The 20,677-nt window shown below is 41.2% G+C and overlaps 1 protein-coding gene across 1 annotated transcript in view; it reads right to left on the reverse strand.

Moving 5' to 3' along the window:
• The window catches only part of ush2a (Usher syndrome 2A (autosomal recessive, mild)), a 1,147,097-nt gene that overhangs the window by 219,613 nt on the left and 906,807 nt on the right, over positions 1–20,677 (reverse strand). Inside the window, 2 exon segments of the mRNA XM_034188044.1 lie at positions 4,461–4,644; positions 5,747–5,854. Coding sequence (XP_034043935.1) covers positions 4,461–4,644; positions 5,747–5,854 — 292 coding nt within the window.

The raw sequence follows: 20,677 nt of genomic DNA on the forward strand, positions 1-20,677 counted from the left end.
ATCTACTGGGCAGTAGTGTTCATGGCAGTGCTCTAACGCTGAGCAGACACTGTACCACAGAACCGCATGGTGTAAAAGTTCAGAGCACCCGATTTATGTTCTCACACAAATTGTACGTTCAAAAACCACACGTTGGACTCGACGTAAACGTAAACAGAAGCTTTTTTTTCAGACTTAATTTACAAAAACTCTCGATGGGAGACATCAAAGTTTAAACAAAACAAAACAAAACAAAACAAAAAAAACATTACAAGACAGTTCTGCAGTGTTTGCACAGGCACAAGAATATCAAACAGGTGTGATTTTCATCTGACCATACGGTCAGCGATCAGGAGGTGGTCGTGAGATGTTAAATGCAGCTCGTTACTCCATGTACAGTATACTAAATGATGCAGGATGCGCGATTAACCTGAAACTCGGTGCGATCCAAAAAATTCTCACACGAATGAAAAATCAGCTGGAAAAGGGCCAAAACTCGCACTGGCACCAGTGTAGTTGGCAGTGTCCTATTTATTTTGACACCGGTAATATCAAACGGTTATCTAATTACAACTTGGCTTTTTTTTTTTTTTACAAATAAAAAATGGCATATTTTACAAAAGCACATTTATCTGTAAACACCAACACACGACACACCTCACATTAATGTGTTGGTTTACATAGGATTAATCAACCAATCAGTGTAGCGGAGGCACATTTTACCCAGAATGCCATCTGTATGTGTTTGTTACAAAACTTCAGAATTAGTGCATTATTCAACATTAAAAGATATATGTTATATCTTAATTTTGCACAAATGACAGAATTGACATTGAGTTATTCTATCAGTATTCATTTTATTTATTCCCAAAACCATAACTCAGGAGGGCTTTTTTTTCCAAAACCTCGGCCTGATGGCAGCGCTGTGATTGGTTAGAGTTGAGCTTTCTGGCTCTTCTCAGTTGCGTCTGTGCTGGAAGCCTTGTACTAAACTGGAGCTTTCAGCAGGGGGCAGGATGCTGAAAGACAGAAGTGCTGACTCGTTGTTTGGGTCTGTTGTTGCTTTTGATGCTTCCAGAAGCGATCCTGGTGTTAAAGCTCAAAATCAGCTTGTTAGTAGTTGCAACTATACCAGAGACAATGCTGGAATTGATCAGTTATCGGTTATCTGTAACTTCTGATACATTTTTGGGTGGTTTATCGTTTTATCTTTATCAAAGATAACTTTTCAGTTATCTGATTATCTGTTATCGAAGTAAATTTTTTGGTTATCTGTGCCCACCACTACTCATATGTGTGTACAGATGGGGAGCGGCCAGCAACATTTTAGTGTGCACAGCGAGCCGCCTCTCAGCTGATCACCAGCCAGAGACTCACTGACAGCTGCAAATAATGGCTCAGTGCACATGATGTGTCACATTAAAACCACAGAGACCACAACCAGGACAGGTATATAAATAAGTACTACAATAACTACATACGCAATTACATGCCAGAATAACTAAAAACAAAATGATTACATAACACAGAAACAGAGAGTGACACCTTGGTCTTTACGCTGAAAGGACAGGGGGCATGGCTCCCAACAGCAGCAGCTGTTGAGATCTCTGAACCTGGAGAGTACAGCTGTACAACACGTACCATGTTTTGAAGGACATGACCATACAACTGTCCACTATGACGCACGCGTGTGTGTGTGCTTGCTGTTGTCATATGGAAATACATGAAACATATATCGCTTTTGTGACAGGCTGGAGTGCGCGCAGAGAGTGCACATTGACAGGCTGTCCCAGGTGAAATGGACCGTCAGATCATGTTGACACGCAGCATGTGATCTGAATGTCACGTCTGTCTGACAGGACACACGTGTCGGGCCCGACACGCGCACACGGGCCCGGCCCGACACGTGTGTCCTTTGAGAGGCATGTCACAGGACAGACACTGTGTCATGTGGAACATAGCTCAAGTGGGTGACGTAACAAGGAAACCTTGTTTAACTTTTTAATTTATCATTATTTGTTGTTTATTATTTGCAAAAACTGCAACCTCATTGGCTGGGAAGAAGGTCGTCATGCAATAGGCCATCCATCAGAAACACAGTTTCCACATATTTAAAGCAACGTGACACATGTTTTTGAAATTCTCACAGTGGCAGCACTGAGCACTGTCTGTTATCGTTCAGCACCCCTGAAACAGAGTGGGACTGAAGCGCACTGTTGATGATCTGTGTGACTGAAATAGGCTTATAGCGTATTTAAAGAGTGTTAAATTGCTTTTAAAACATGCACTGTGGCTGTTTTTGCTCTGTCGTGAAGCAGGAGCCATGAATCTCTGGTCCGCTGGCTCCGTGCTTATAAAGCGAAGCAGAGGGAACGCACACTTTATTTGTTGACTCAAGTTTAATTGATCCAATACCAATCAATAAAAAAAGCCTTAATCAGGCCTTTACTGATTGGATTTGATCAGATTTGGACATTGCTAATTAAAAATATCTCTGCTTGTTCTAAAGTGTAAATTCAGAATGAAGCACAAACATCAAACTATGCTTCCTCCTCCGTGTAACTTCCAAAATATCAGTTAACTCTCTGTATCGCCATGCAATTCTCCCCCAAAATACTTTACCAGCTGCAAAAATAGCTGCAATTTTGTAATATATCAGATAGTTTAAAGATAGTTTAAAACCACTAGATTTCAACATGACATCAATTTTGTATTTGAAGAGAATAAATTGAATGAAATGATCCATTGTTGTAAAGCTTCAAGGTGTAGTGCCTTTAAACCTTTAAAACTGTATGAATGCTGTATAATTAAAGCCCAATTCTTCCTCTTCTCCTTCCCTGTCATACACTCTTTCCTCTCTCTTATCTGTCTTCCTGCTGCTGTCCTCCCACTCTTGCCCATGACATCATAAGACAGATTTCCCTTTTAAGAGCGTATGGCTGGCTGGTGCTAAAGCCTACATTAGCTGTGTAAGTGGGCCACCATTTAACATTAAAAGCCTTTAATTTGCTATAAACTCAGGCACACATGCATTAATAGGCGGTTGTGTTGGGTTATTGTTCCTGTGCAGAATGTTTTAAACAGGAGGCCATTAGCGCCTCTGCAGTGGGTTAGTAGAACATATTAAAACTACTCATTTGTTACTCTGCCACACATGGGGTGACACGCACAAATAAATACTGCTCACTAACATGTACCAAGTATGTAAAGGAGAGACAGAGAAGCAGAGTGTGAAGGGGAGGAAGCATTTTATCATGAGGAAAATGAATTCTAACGTTTCATCACAGGAAGATATTTACTTATATGTAAACAGCACCTTGGGATATGAAAAGTAAAATGGTGTGTGTCTGTGGTAATCGGTGAGTGGGGCATTTGCATCTGTTTGCCTTTGGCCGTGTGTGTGTGTGTGTGTGTGTGTGTGCTGTGGGGCCAGCCAGAGGGAATAGGTTAATTCTCTCGTCATCTTAGACACTTCCTGGGCTGCCGAAGCAAAGTGACAGCTAATCAACATTGTCATAAATAATCAATGGCCACTTTGAGCGCTCTCACGCACACACACATGCACGTACAGAAAGGCGTGCACAGGTATGCGCGTGCGCAAATGTGCACAAGTCTGTGTGGATAATGGGGCCGGTGCTCCCTGTGTAATTCTTGGCACAAGGCTAAATTGGGAAAAGAAGGGAAAGAGGGAGGGAATGAGGTGAAGGGGAAAGGATGGGAGGCAGAGGAAAGGAAAGGAAGCGAGACAAGTGATGAGAAGAGAAGGGTTGGTACAGGAATGCCTTCTGGCAGACTATCAGGAATTAGAGAAAATTCAACGTCACACACACACACACACACACACACACACACACACACACACACACACACACACACACACACACACACACACACACACACACACACACACGCGCGCTCACATCTTCTTCCTTCTGTCCTTTCTGTTTCTCTTTCAGCGGCATGCAGAAAAGACTGGAGTACTTTAGGGTTTTATCCAAACAATTCTATTTGAGGTGAAGAAAAACAGTCTAGAAAGAAAGGAGAAAAAGCAGGCGTCATTTTACTCTCCCGTAATTAAAACAGAAAATCTGTCTTAGCAAAAAACAGATTAATAAAGGTTAAATTAAAATAAACAGATGAATAAAATCTATGCTTCGCTGCTGCCGCTAAGCAAATGCCAGATCTGATTTGTGATTTCAACGCGTGTGCGTTTGATAATGTTTGAGTCTGTCATTGGCGTGTCAAATATTTGCTCATTAAATGGCACAAACACACATATACAGAGTGCAGTGCAGAGCGACAGAGGACGATAGGAAAGCTTTAAAAATGGGGTGACCCCAATATGAGCGCGCACACAAACACACATATACGCACAAACAGCAAAAACCAGGAATTAACAGGATGATTAATCATGAAGCCACAAGTGCAGCGTGTTTATGCATGTGTGACTGCTTGTGTGTGCACGAGCACACCATCTCTACCTGCGATTTGGCAGAAGTCCAGTGTCTGTAAAATTGTGGTCACGATGGTCTCCGGTAAAAACAACGTGTCCGTCCCTCTTCAATCTGTACTGTGAAATGCGTCCATTCGGCTGAGCCGGCTGATCCCAGTACAGCTCCACCATGGACGTGTTTATTATCAGGTGTCTGGGCCTCGACCACACACCTACAGAAGAGGAGCAACACACTGTGTCTCACATTGATGAACTGAGAAAGATTGAGAAAGAGAGGAGCAGAGCACAGGCCACAAGGAGAGAATGACTTTGGCCAAATTCAATTTGTAAATAAGGAAATTTCAATTATTTCAAATTAAGGGAAAAAATATATTTTCCAAAGTGTGTCAGAGAAAAACATAATGGACTGAACTGTAATTAAATTTGATTGCTAATGAAGTAAACACAAACATTTAACAGATTAGTTCACATCACTCAATTTAAATGTGTTTTAGTTTACTTTGAAGAGGTCATACAAAAGGAAAAAAAAAATGACAAAGATAAGGAGTTCACATGAGCAAGCAAAGCAAAATGTAAACAGAGTTTAAGAAATGGAAACAAAATTGGCAACATAGTATAAAAAAAGAGAGAAATGTGCAAAAGTTTTCAGGAGGACAAACAAGAAGGAAGAGAAGCAATGGCAAAGACAATATGGTTAGAAATGATCTAAGTCAGAAGAGCAACAGGAAAAGATCACAAAAGGAGGGTGAAGTTCATCCATATATTAAAAAACATTAATTAGTCTGGGACAACATGTTGTCAAAAATATGGAAGAACAGAAATAAAATGTTGCAAGTGAGAGAAAAATAAAATAGGAGAGAAAATCATATTACTGCTAAATAATAATAATAATAATAATCACAACAAAGATAACTAACGGGGAAGAAAATTGTAAGAAACTATTTACAAATTGTGAATTAATTGCTGATTTTCAGTCGATAATCTAGACGAAGGTATCTCAAATCTGAGATTTTGTTGTGTAATTCAACCGTAATTGCTAGCATTGTAATAAAATAAACATTCCCAATGGTTAAATACCATATTTTATAGTATATTAACAGCTGCCTTTCTATGATTTTATGAATCCTCACCATAATTAACAATTGTGATTTTTACATATACATTTCTGTAATTATGATTTTCAGGGAAATCAGCCATCAGACACAGGATGTATTTCAGAAATGTTGGGAAACAATGATTTTTTAAACAAACATGAAGAAACTTATAATTTCATGATTTGAAAGATCTCTTATTCCTGTGGGTGCATGGGTGTACCAGCTGGAATGGACGGCAGTGTGCGTCCTATGGACGGTAAACTGGCTGTACAGCCAGCAGCTGTGCAGGCCACCAGCCTGAAACTGTGCTCTGTGTACGGCTGCAAACCTGGAACACAATAACACCAACAGACATAATGTGATAAATACATGACTGTATGCTAAAATTTCAACAATATGGAAATCCAGTATAGAATATAAAATTACACATATATTTCCTATTCACCAATTCCTTTTCTCCTTTTTTTGTCCAAAGAATGGGAAGGACAGGCAGACATATGGGAAGGAGAAAGGGCAAGGCAAAAAAAAAATAAAAAAAATCATGAATTAAAAAGAAGAAGAATCTGGGCAAGAGGAAATGTTCCCCGTCCCGTATCACTGTAGCTCTCTTCCTTAACTGTTTTCTCTCCCCCCCCCTTCCTCCCTCCCTCTGTTCTTTCTATGCTCTCTGAACGGATGGATCCATATCTGTCTGTGTTAAATTATGCATGCCATAACTCAATAATGAAACAACGTAAAGATGGGCAGCCGCGGAACTGACATGGGATAGGACCGGTCCAACACTGTAATGTCATCAGCTTTTGATCTATGATAATTATGATACCTCGGTATGCGTTTAGTCTACAGCGTCCAGACATGATTTATTTATAGGCAGCTGCTATGTAGTCTAAAACAAGTCATGTGGCCACAGGAAATATTTTTGAAGTGAACCTTTTTATGGTACGATCTAAATACAAAACAAGTAGAACAATTACACTCATCGATATGAGTTGTATTTGTACTTAATTAAATTAACTCTTCCACGAATATTTCCTGTTGTTTTTGTGATGCGAGATGGATGATGGATGCAAATCTTTAATGTTGTCATGTCTGGTGACTGCATCACAGGATGTTTTATAGTCATTCACTGAGATGAAAATGTACAACAGCATGCAAATCAAATCCAAGAAAAAAAAAGTGAATTTACAACTATTTCAAAAGGAGGACTGTAACAATAAGGTTTTGGCACCTATAAGACAGCAAACTAAATTCTTTATTTCTTCACATTTAAGAAGACAGAATAAATACTGTCCATTATGAATAACTTAAGGTTACCTAAATAGTTTTCAGAAATAGCTAATTATGATAATGATGATGATCATTTCAAATTAACATTTATATACTTAATATGTTTCATTACAACATAAACTTAGAAGCATTAGCGTGGATGACAAAGCAGAAATGTTATTCTTACAACATGCATCATTTTACATGATTTTTTACATTTTATATATATATACAAGTTATATATATTATCTTATTATCTTATTATATATTATCGTATATATATAGTATCTTAGGATGCATTAACAATGGAAGCACATATGATTTAAATTAGAATTTAAATTTGGTTTTACTAATGTTTGGATACATTAGCTGCACTGCACTTAAAAAACTAGTCCATTTTTAAATTTTAATTCTTTGATGTAGATAATAATGTGGACATTATCTATTGCTGCCTCCAGCAGTGTATATTTGAAGAGTGAAAGAAAAGACCCTGCTGTGTATCTCAGCTGCTATATGTATGTGGCTATGCATACCGTATTGACTACATACGGCATGGAATGTGCACATGCACACGTACACACACACACACACACACACACACACACACACACACACACACACACACACACACACACAGAGAGAGAGAGAGAGAGAGAGAGAGAGAGAGTCACTGCGACTTCCTCACGCCTCATTCTACAGCTTACCCTGTTTAACATGCCTTGCAGCCCACCACACTTAACCTCACATCTGATGTGTGTGTGTGTTTCTGTTCTCAAATGTTCTCACAATGTGTTTGTGTTAAATAAAGGAAATCTTCCAGCCATGTTAAAGTACCAGGGTTGAAGTGTAAGGCTCTGATACACTATTTAACTGTGCAACTAAGCGTATGTACATGCGAGTGTGTAGTCTAACATGGTCAATGCACTGCAAGAGATACCTTTCTTACAACAGCGAATAAAACTGTAACTCTTCCGTATTATTTATTTATTTATTTATTTGCACTCATATAATGAGAATACTGCAAAGTACTGGAGAGACAACAATATTTGAAGCACACATCCATTTCTAGTGAATTTATATATGTGGCAGTGACTACAGAAGTGATGAGAGTAAACAAACAAACAAACTAACAAAAAAAATCTGTATGTGCAAGAGTGCAAATCAAATAGCTGCTAAAATATTCAAGAATTGCACTTGAGTAAAAATGTTTTACCAGTCGTGACCATGATGAAATTAAAGCTGAACCAATTGCAATGACACTTAAAGAGGTCCATGAACTCTGTTGATCTTTCTTTAACTGCCATTTCTCATGCTGTCTTGGTTTAAAAAAAAAAAAAACAAAGACATATTGTTAATTACCTGCACAAATGCACGTTCTTGTGCCAGATATCTCTATTTGAAAACTCCATTAACAGTCGGCCTGAAGAGGGCAGTGTTGATTTGCTGGAGAAGCCTTCTCCAGCTATGAGTGTAGGTGTGTACACCTGTCTGTGCACGTATCTGTGTGCTTATATGCCTGATTACAGAAACACAGTGAAAGCTTCAATCATTTTAACAGTGATTACTAGAAAGTGAAAACCATGTGGAGAGACTCAGAAGAACAGAGTGCGACTGTGCTGTTAATGTCATCACCAGAGCTGGACAGGAATGGACGACATGACAAACCAGAGAGCAAAGAGGTGATGCCAGCGCTCAAATAAAGGTCAGAGAAAGAACACGAAAAGAAAAGATATGAATGTGTTTGGGTCACTGCGATGCAATAAAAATAACTGATTTAAAAGAGCATTTTTATTGACACATTGCTGTTGCCTGTCTGCATTAAGGAATAGGATAGATGATTGGTGTAGGCCACAAAATCAAGTCAGTCATCTACACCAGACACAGGGGGGGGGGGGGGGGGGGGGGGGGAAGCGTAGGACAAAGAACAAGTAGGACAAGGAACAGTTGAGGAAGACAAGCATGGGTCCTTTATAGGCCCAGAGGCTCACTAGTGTTGTTGCTCATCCCAAAATTTGTTAGTGTGAGGCAGATGAGGATCAGTCAATAATTTCCCCTGGTACCAGTCAGACACAGGTTACTTCCCCAGCCAAGGCCAGTACCCCTTTAGAGCTGGGTGCACTGAGACAATGCAGATGAAGTGTCTTAGCCAAGGACACAGACAAGTAGCATGACTGAGAATTGCATCTACATATTGGTAACTCAAGTCTACTGTATATCCTACTGAGCTAGCCCCACGGATGCATAAACTTATTATTATATATTTATATTCATACCAGTTTGTTAATTTAGACAAACTTCCACATGACTGTTGCCAATTAAAGCCATTTTTATTCATTCATCCATTCATTTTCAACCAACTAAGGGTCACAGGGGAAAGGCTCTAATCCCAGCACTCACTGGGTGAGAGGCATGGTACAAGCTGGACAGGCAACCAATCTATCACAGGTTATGTTTTTTACGGTTTCTGGTTTTCAGGGTGGGTAAGATACTGGAAAAAAGAGGAGTGAAAGCAAGGAATAACAACAAACCAATGAACGTAAGAGTAACAGAAAAAGTTTAATTAAAAATAGGTATTTTCTCAAAAGCAAAAATAAAGAAAGCAAGGGAACGGAAAACAGTAAGGGGCCAGTCACACTAATATTGTTTAAGAAGTAAGGAACCACCTGTTCCATGAGTTGAGGGAATTTAGTTTATTTTTCTGTATGTCTTTTCATTGGTGTTCATGATGGGTTGACATGTTAGGCCTATGCTCTTCATCGTGAGGCCTATGTGCTTCAGTGTGAGGACTGTGTGCTTCAGTGTGAGGACTGTGTGCTTCAGTGTGAGGCCTATGTGCTTCAATGTGAGGCCTATGTGCATCAGTGTGAGGGCTATGTGCTTCAGTGTGAGGACTGTGTGCTTCAGTGTGAGGACTGTGTGCTTCAGTGTGAGGGCTATGTGCTTCAGTGTGAGGACTATGTGCTTCAGTGTGAGGACTGTGTGCTTCAGTGTGAGGCCTATGTGCTTCAGTGTGAGGACTGTGTGCTTCAGTGTGAGGCCTATGTGCTTCAATGTGAGGCCTATGTGCTTCAGTGTGAGGACTGTGTGCTTCAGTGTGAGGGCTATGTGCTTCAGTGTGAGGACTATGTGCTTCAGTGTGAGGACTGTGTGCTTCAGTGTGAGGCCTATGTGCTTCAGTGTGAGGACTGTGTGCTTCAGTGTGAGGCCTATGTGCTTCAATGTGAGGCCTATGTGCTTCAGTGTGAGGACTGTGTGCTTCAATGTGAGGCCTATGTGCTTCAGTGTGAGGACTGTGTGCTTCAGTGTGAGGACTGTGCTTCAGTGTGAGGACTGTGTGCTTCAATGTGATGGCCATGTGCTTCAATGTGAGGGCTATGTGCTTCAGTTTGAGGGCTATGTGCTTTAGTGTGAGGACTGTGTGCTTCAACGTGAGGGCCGTGTGCTTCAGTGTGAGGACTGTGTGCTTCAATGTGAGAGCTATCTGCTTCAGTCAGTATGAGGACTGTGTGCTTCAGTTTGAGGTCTGTGTGTTTCAGTGTGAGGGCTGTGTGTTTCAGTGTGAGGACTGTGTGCTTCAATGTGAGGGCCGTGTGCTTCAACGTGAGGGCCGTGTGCTTCAATGTGAGGACTGTTTGCTTCAATGTGAGAGCCGTGTGCTTCAGTGTGAGGACTGTGTGCTTCAATGTGAAGGCTATCTGCTTCAGTCAGTATGAGGACTGTGTGTTTCAGTGTGAGGGCTATCTGCTTCAGTCAGTATGAGGACTGTGTGTTTCAGTGTGAGGACTGTGTGCTTCAATGTGAGGGCTATCTGCTTCAGTCAGTATGAGGACTGTGTGCTTCAGTTTGAGGTCTGTGTGTTTCAGTGTGAGGGCTATGTGCTCCAGTGTGAGGGCTGCGAGTTTCAAGGTTGAGCAGACAGTCAGCAGCATTCAAAGTAAAATCCAACAACCCTCTTGGGTGAACAAACAACCGGCTAAAAGGGGCAAATTTCCCTTCATTTTATCTGCACAGATATAGCACACTGAGTTGCAAAAAAGTTTCACTAATATCCTCAAGGAAGTAGTGGTAAGAATCTTCAAAGTCCTTGAATTTTGAGAGTAGGTACAGAAAAGCATCCAAAAATAGCACTTCACTCCTCAATTTTCAGTTCAATTTTCAATTTATTTTCATTTATATAGCGCCAAATCACAACAGAGTTCCCTCAAGGCGCTTCACACAAGTAAGGTCTAACCTTACTAACCTCCAGAGCAGCAGTGGTAAGGAAAAATTCTCTCTGAGGAAGAAACCTCAAGCAGACGAGTCTCAAAGGGGTGACCCTCTGCTTGGGTCATGCGACAGACATAAATTACAGAACAATTCACAAAACAAATAAACAGGAAATGCTGTTGGTGCATGGGGCAGGAAGGTCGCCAGCACAAATACAACTCCCATCTCTGGATGGAGCTGCACCTTAAACAGAAACAGAAAACAGAAAACACAAAATCAGGCATCAGAAAGACAATAAATACAGTATAATTTGCCAGCATTAAACAACAAGAAAAACAGAAGAGATACTAGGGTGATCGCCGGCCACTAGCCCTAAGCTTCGATAAAAGACCCAGAATTTAGGTAAAGTTGAGGCTGCGCAACGCCCCGTTTTATAAAAAATGACTTAAAAGAATAAAAAGCATGAAACAAAACTATACCAGTACGCTAACCATATGAAAGGGAAAATAAGTGCATCTTAAGTCTGGACTTGAAAGTCTCCACAGAATCTGACTGTTTTATTGATGCAGGGAGATTATTCCACAGAACAGGGGCAGGATAAGAGAAAGCTCTATGACCTGCAGACTTCTTATTCACCCTAGGGACACAAAGTAGTCCTGCACCCTGAGAATGCAAGGCCTGGGCCGGTACGTAAGGTTTAATTAGGTCAGCTAGGTAGGGCGGTGCCAGTCCGTGAACAATTTTATAGACTAGTAGCAGAACCTTAGAATCTGTTCTCACTGGGACAGGAAACCAGTGAAGGGATGCCAAAATGTGTGTAATGTGGTCAAACTATCTGCTTCGTGTCAAAAGTCTGGCTGCAGCACTTTGAATCAATTGTGGAGCCCTAATGCTAGACTAAGGTAAACCAGAAAATAGAACATTGCAGTAGTCCAAACTAGAAGAGATAAACGCATGGATCAGGGTCTCAGCATCAGCCATAGACAGGATGGGTCAAATCTTCGCTATATTTCGCAGGTGGAAGAAAGCCATCCTCGTAATATTTCTAATGTGGATATCAAAGGACAATGTAGGATCAAAAATTACCACAAGGTTCCTCACTTTGTCAGTGTGATGTATGACACACAAGCCTAGGCTAAGCGTTAATTGGTCAAATTGATTCCGATGTCTCACTGGACCAAGAACCATCATTTCAGTCTTATCAGAGTTTAAAAGTAGGACGTTTCTAGACATCCAACTTCTCACTGATGCAAGGCAATCTTCTAAGGATTTTATGTGAACGAGATTACCAGCAGTTATCGGCATGTATAACTGAGTATCATCAGCATAGCAGTGAAAGGTAATTCCAAAATGCTGCAATATGTGCCCAAGGGGTGCTATATAAAGGGAGAAAAACAGGGGGCCTAAGACGGAGCCCTGTGGAACCCCAAATTTCATGCCACTAAGGTTAGAGGTAGTGTTACTGTACAAAACACAGTGAGAACGACTGGTCAAGTATGATGTCAGACATGCAAGGGCACTCCCAGTAATCCCAAAATGATTTTCCAGCCTATCAAGTAGAATATGATGATCCACTGTATCAAATGCAGTACTGAGATCTAACAGCACCAGAATCATAGTGGTGTCCAGATCCATTGTAAGCAGATCATTCACCACTTTAGTGAGAGCCGTCTCTGTGGAATGATATTTTCTAAAAACAGACTGCAGTAGCTCAAAGAGATTATTCTCAGTAAGATAGACCACGAGCTGTTGTGACACCACTTTTTCCAGAATTTTAGAGCAAAATGATAGATTTGTTATCAGCCGATAGTTTTTCAATACACTAGGGTCAAGATTAGCCAAAATTAAAAGCAATAAAGACCTTGTAACTGCCACCAAGTACACACACACACACACACACACACACACACACACACACACACACACACACACACACACACACACACACACACACACACACACACACACACACACACACACACACACACACACATACACTCAACAAAAATATAAACACATGGCGTTAAATTAAATTTGGGGGGGCTTTTGGGTGTTAAAAGACCTATTAAACCTTTTACTTCAGTTCATGAAAATGGAACAAAACAAAAATGTTGCTTTTATATTGTGTACATTTTAGTGAAATTGACTTTTTTCCCTTTGAAAAAAAGACAGTTTTGGAATCACTGAAGTTGAGTCTCTTCATGGCTCTTTGCTTTCAACTTTGTATCTCAAGGAAATCCGAAGTTGTACAGTCATCATCTAAAGACATGCAGGTTAGGTGAATTGGAAACTTTATACACTCAACAAAAATATAAACGCAACACTTTTGGTTTTGCTCCCATTTTGTATGAGATGAACTCAAAGATCTAAAACTTTTTCCACATACACAATATCACCATTTCCCTCAAATATTGTTCACAAACCAGTCTAAATCTGTGATAGTGAGCACTTCTCCTTTGCTGAGATAATCCATCCCACCTCACAGGTGTGCCATATCAAGATGCTGATTAGACACCATGATTAGTGCACAGGTGTGCCTTAGACTGCCCACAATAAAAGGCCACTCTGAAAGGTGCAGTTTTATCACACAGCACAATGCCACAGATGTGGCAAGATTTGAGGGAGCATGCAATTGGCATGCTGACAACAGGAATGTCAACCAGAGCTGTTGCTTGTGTATTGAATGTTCATTTCTCTACCATAAGCCATCTCCAAAGGCGTTTCAGAGAATTTGGCAGTACATCCAACCAGCCTCACAACCGCAGACCACGTGTAACCACACCAGCCCAGGACCTCCACACCAGCATGTTCACCTCCAAGATCGTCTGAGACCAGCCACTCGGACAGCTGCTGAAACAATCGGTTTGCATAACCAAAGAATTTCTGCACAAACTGTCAGAAACCGTCTCAGGGAAGCTCATCTGCATGTTCCTCGTCCTCATCGGGGTCTCGACCTGACTCCAGTTTGTCGTCGTAACCGCCTTCAGTGGGCAAATGCTCACATTCGTTGGCGTTTGGCACGTTGGAGAGGTGTTCTCTTCACGGATGAATCCCGGTTCACACTATCCAGGGCAGATGGCAGACAGCGTGTGTGGCGTCGTGTGGGTGAGCGGTTTTCTGATGTCAATGTTGTGGATCGAGTGGCCCATGGTGGCGGTGGGGTTATGGTATGGACAGGTGTCTGTTATGGACGAAGAACACAGGTGCATTTTATTGATGGCATTTTGAATGCACAGAGATACCGTGACGAGATCCTGAGGCCCATTGTTGTGCCATACATCCAAGAACATCACCTCATGTTGCAGCAGGATAATGCACGGCCCCATATTGCAAGGATCTGTACACAATTCTTGGAAGCTGAAAATGTCCCAGTTCTTGCATGGCCGGCATACTCACCGGACATGTCACCCATTGAGCATGTTTGGGATGCTCTGGACCGGCGTATACGACAGCGTGTACCAGTTCCTGCCAATATCGCACAGCCACTGAAGAGGAGTAGACCAACATTCCACAGGCCACAATTGACAACCTGATCAACTCTATGCGAAGGAGATGTGTTGCACTGCATGAGGCAAATGGTAGTCACACCAGATACTGACTGGTATCCCCCCCAATAAAACAAAACTGCACCTTTCAGAGTGGCCTTTTATTGTGGGCAGTCTAAGGCACACCTGTGCACTAATCATGGTGTCTAATCAGCATCTTGGTATGGCACACCTGTGTGGTGGGATGGATTATCTCAGCAAAGGAGAAGTGCTCACTATCACAGATTTAGACTGGTTTGTGAACAATATTTGAGGGAAATGGTGATATTGTGTATGTGGAAAAAGTTTTAGATCTTTGAGTTCATCTCATACAAAATGGGAGCAAAACCAAAAGTGTTTATATATTTATATCTATATCTATATATACGTATTTAACTACAAGTATATGTATGTATGTATATGTCTACTTTTAAACTCTGATAAGACTGAAATGATGGTTCTTGGTCCAGTGAGACATCGGCATCAATTTGACCAACTAACGCTTACCCTAGGCTCATGTGTCATACATCACACTGACAAAGTGAGGAACCTTGGGGTAATTTTTGATCTTACATTGTCCTTTGACCTCCACATTAGAGATATTATGAGGAATGACTTCTTCCACCCGTGACATATTGCGAAGATTCATTCCATCCTGTCTAACGCTGATGCTGAGACCCTGATTCATGCATTTGTTTCTTCTAGATTGGACTACTGCAATGTTCTATTTTCTGGTTTACAGCAGTCCAGCATTAGGGGTCTCCAGTTGGTTCAAAATGCTGCTTCCAGACTTTTGACAGGAAGCAGAAAGTTTGACCACATTACACCCATTTTGATATCTCTTCACTGGCTTCCTGTCCCTGTGAGATCAGATTTTAATGTTCTGCTACTAACCTTTTAAACTGTTCATGGACTGGCACCTCCCTACTCAGCTGAACTAATTAAACCCTATGTACCGGCCCGGGATTTGCATTCTCAGGCTGCACGACTACTTTGTGTCCCTAGGGTGAATAAGAAGTCTGCAGGTCACAGAGCTTTCTCTTATTGTGCCCCTGTTCTGTGGAATGATCTCCATGCATCAATAAAACAGTCAGATTCTGTAGAGACTTTCAAGTCCAGACTTAAGACGCACTTATTTTCCCTTTCATATGGCTAGCATACTGGCATAATATGGTACTCTGCTTTTTACCCTTTTAAATTCATGTTAATAGGAAATGGAACGAGCCGCGACCTCAATGTTATCTAAAGTATGGGTGTTTTACTGAAGCTTATGGTTAGTGGCCGGCGATCACCTTAGTATTTCATCTGTTTTTCTTGTTGCTTAATGCTGACAAATTATACTGTACTTTTTGTCTTTCCGATGCCTGATTCTGTTTTTTTTCTCTCTGTTTGAGGTGCAGCTCCATCCAGAGATGGCTGTGGTGTCTTCTTCTGCAATCTGCCCATCCTGTGCACTGGCAAAATTTCCTTTCCTTATTCGTTTTGTAAAATGTTTTGTCAATTGTGTTGGTAGCATGGCCCAAGCAGAGGGTCACCCCTTGTGTGAAGTGCCTTGAGGCAACTTTGTTGTGATTTGGCGCTATATAAATGAAAATGAATATATATATATATATATATATATATATATATATATATATATATATATATATATATATATATATATATATATATATATATATAGGGAATGGGTATTGATAAGATTTCATTGATATCTATACCATTATCGATTGCGCTTATTGATCCTATTCCTTATCAATTCCCTTATCGATACCTCTTTCTGTGCACTAAAAAGAGGCTTTACAGGTTTTTCATGTCAACGACATTTTATTGTCTTGTAGATAAATATGAAATTGGTCACTGGCTCCTTAAATTCTGGACATAAATAAACTTTACATGGTGGATCCTTGATCTCTGGACATAGAAATAAACAAAATCTGTAGTTTTTGTCAAAAGCATTTCCTTTCAGACATTGGCATGAATGTCACGCCATACATGTGAGCTGAGCTCTTGAAGCTGGCTGTGCTGCATGCAGAGATGTCAAATCTGGCTTCAGAAAGTAAAAACCCTCCCATGTGTTGCTCCTATCTGTGCACCTAAAACAGGTGATCTCAATAATTAGCTCATCCACCTGCCTGAAGAGCTGAACTAATTACAATCAGCTGGTTTATTGGGAAGATGGAACAAATATGTGGCTGGACTTTTACTTTCTGAAGCTGGATTTGACACCTCTGGCTGCATGTCAGGATGTAATTCAAAAAGAATGCAGGATGTCTCATTTTGGGAGGACAAAAAAACATTTTAGTTGATTGTAGTTCGTCTGTATTACAGCATTTGGAAAGCGGTTTCATTTCATTTAAAGTGGCGATTCACTTTGACGTTATTAATTCCATTTGGACTCTGTCTCAGCAGAGAGCAGCGCAGCATCTGGAGCTGTGCCAACAGAACGGAGGACGATTCTCATTTCTTGACTGCAACAAGACAAGCATCCCAGTTAGTGACTTTAATCCACACAAAAGTGACTCATGATTGACATATTTTAATGGCTTTGTGAGGGGTTAAGAAGCGGACTTGCTGCTTCTGAAGAGCAGCTAATCAGTGAACCAATGACGAGAGGATCGAAGCACTGCTTCATTGGTTCAAGCTTTAAAGTGGATTTGCGCTGCAGAAGCGGTTGATTACAGAGCCACTGCAGGGTCTGCAATCAACTTAGAGAAATGATCATTTTCCTGACAAAGACCTTCAAAAACAACGGGCGCTCTGAAGGACTGATAAGGGAATCGTTAAGCAAAAAGGCTATTGGTCTGTAGCCAGACCCTTCTCCTGAGCCTGGTGAGTTAGCATGCAGTAAACACAGTTTGCAAGCAAATAATATATTTTGATTATTTGTTCATATGTGTTCAATTGTATATCGCTGTGACCCTAAATGGGTGAAAAAAATTTACAAAAATGCTGAAAATTAAACCTTTCAGATGTGAAATAAGATGTTTATGCATGTTGAGTTGCTCTCTGTGTTAAGCTCTAATGGCTGAAGCAGGACTGACAGACGCAACCACACTACCAAGCTGCCAGTCTTGTTAAAGTAGACCTGCATTGAAATAAATGCAGTCAGATCTTTGGACAAAAAAATGACTTATATTTACACATAAGATCCTTCTGAATGTAATAAAGTAAATCTGCCAGCCCAGATCTGTCATTCAACAGAGAAATCTTCATTTGAAAATGACAAATTTACAGCTAACATTTAGCCCTCCGCAAATTGTCCCTCTCATCATGGACGCTGCCGAGACATCAGGGACAAGACCCTCTCCCAGCATGCATTGCGTGCGCCAACTGTAATTTGTGGATTTACGTCAGTTTGCATCTGCACCTTTTTCTTGTCTTATACGGAAGGATCTACTTTTTAAAACTTCATATTGTCTTGCGGTACACTTGGTGAGTACACATTTCTTTTATTTGTGCTTGAAAATTATTTTTGTGGACTTTTTCATACGCCCGTTTGATTGAGTGGTGTCGCATTGAAAATCTACTGTCTTTCACTTCCGGTGTACCGTCACGGGCTACAGAGGCGAGACCCGCAAAGAATTCAAGTCATTAAAAATATATAAACCTCTCTCAGCGGCCACGGAGCTCTGCGGCTCCAATTACCGAGACGTGCGGCGCTGCAGATTTTGCAGCAAGAAGTCTGTCCTTGCGAGCAACAGGTGTCACCGTGCGCACTGCATTAAAATGGCGAGCGTAGTCTCTGGACTTGTGCCAAGTTGGCTGTAACTCCATTCAGTAGACAGAGAGGTGGTGCTGGCTGCACAGCAGACACAGGGGTGTGAGTGCCGCGGCGGAATTTAACGAGCGCATGCACTCGGTAAGCGTATTGGGGGCAGTGAGAGCAAGGCGTCGGGGAATAATGTCGCCTGCTGTCGATGCCGCCGCTGATCTGATCCCTGGATCTGAGCAAGCAGAGCTGTATCTCACATTCATTGCAGCTTACTTTTGGATGTTGAAACCAGGATGTGTATAACAGTAACATTACTAAGAGATAAAATCAATTTCCATGCGGGATCAGACTGAAAGCCGGAACGTGTCGTCTTGTCACCGACGTCATGGAAATGATCCGGATGTACAAACTGTTTTCACAGAGGGCTAAATGTTAGCTGCAAATTTGTCATTTTTAAATGAATATTTCTCCGCTGAATTACAAATTTGGGCTTACAGATTTACTTTACTGCATTCACAAGGATCTTATAAATACATATCAGCTATTTCTTTTCTGAAATCTGACCACATTTATTTCAATGCAGGTCTACTTTAAGGTTGTGGGACTACGCAGATAACATTGACTTTGCCCATTCCTACAGTGGCTGCAGGCTAAGACAAAGAGACAGAAGGAAGAGAGAAAGAATGAAGAGTGAGTGTGTGTGTGTGTGTGAGAGAGAGAGAGAGCTTTGATAACACCTCTCCTAAATAATTAAGAGTTTGACTTCCTGTCTGTGGCTGCCTAATGCAGAGCGCGTCTGGGATGGAACAATGAGATCAGGTTAACACACACAAACACACGCATGTATGCATGCACGTATGCGGCTGTGCGCGCACACACACACACACACACACACACACACACACACACACACACACACACACACACACACACACCTTGTATGGAAGAGGAGGCTGGGAGTAAAGAGAGGACATATGAATGTGTCCTCGTGGAACATTTGATGCTCAACTTTTTATTTGGCCTGTTCCCATGACAGAACCTAATTCTGGCTTATATTTTGTTAAGATCCATTAAATAGCTGAACTCTACCTATATTGTTCCATGTATTTACTTTGTTTCATGACACAAAATGGAAGTGAAAACAAAATCAGGATTTCATAAATTTGTCCACATAATTATAATTTCTATGACTGATATCAAATCAAATCAAATCAATTTCATTTATATAGCACCAAATCACAACAAACAGTTGCCCCAAGGCACTTCATATTGCAAGGCAAAGCCATACAATAATTACAGAAAAACCCCAACTGTCCAAATGACCCCCTGTGAGCAAGCACTTGGCGACAGTGGGAAGGAAAAACTCCCTTTTAACAGGAAGAAACCTCCAGCAGAGGTTTATCTAACTTTAATATGTAAATTTCACAGACATGAACGAGTGAAGCTCTTCAGCATCTCACCATGTCATTTAGGTCCTTCAGACTTTTTTTTAGTAAATGCTTCAGGGGAGCATTAGCATGGCTAAAACTTTTCAGCTTGTTGGTGGTGGTGGTGGGGGTGGGGGGCTCCACACCCAGACCCAACTAATTGCAGCCCTTTGGTGTCATTTGAAGTCCATGAGTCAAACATTTTTCTTTTTCTACTAAGGTGGATTAGAACTTTTTGTGGTACACAGCACCAGCGACTGTAAAGGAGGAACCTAGCAGTCAATATGTGTCACTGATTTCAAAATGCAGCTCTTTTCAACTAGACGTGCGGTGCCGTAACATGTCAATCATCTGTGTCCAATCAGATTACTGGGCAGTCCAATGCAACCCTGGCCTCCACTCTAGCTCCACCCATGCCAAGAATTGTTCAACATTTGACATTTCCTGTTTCAGTGTGGACTCAAAATTTGGCACTTCCTGTTTCAGTGTGAAATTGTCATTGTATTCCCACAAGATTCCATGAGATCTCGTCTGTCAATCCAGGAAGTTTTGATCCAGGAAGTGTTTGACATTTTACATTTCTTGTTTCACTGTGGACTCAAAATTTGGCACTTCCTGTTTGGGACTTGCTGTATCATGAGCGAGCGTCGCGTCGCTCCGCATTGCTTCACTCGTACTAACTGTACACCAAGTCCAAGTAGCTGCTGGAATCAAATTCAAGACTTTGTTGCTGCCCAGCGTGGCACTGACGAGATCTACACCCTTCTACCTGAACTCACTTGCTCAGGTCTCGTTCTTCATGTATCTACAGGTGGTATTACTACCTCACAAAGACCCCAAGTTGCACCTCAGACTTGTCTTCAAGGTGGCCCCTCAGTGGGGGGAATGACCTGTCCAAATCCACTGACACAGCCTTTAATAAAAGCACACTCTCTCTCTCATACTCACATACACAAAACCTTCCTGTCTGCAACTCACGATGATGTAGGATTTTTTTTTTTTCAACTGATGGCAGG

The sequence above is a fragment of the Thalassophryne amazonica genome, chromosome 2 (assembly GCF_902500255.1).
Source record: "Thalassophryne amazonica chromosome 2, fThaAma1.1, whole genome shotgun sequence".
Lineage (NCBI taxonomy): Eukaryota > Metazoa > Chordata > Actinopteri > Batrachoidiformes > Batrachoididae > Thalassophryne > Thalassophryne amazonica.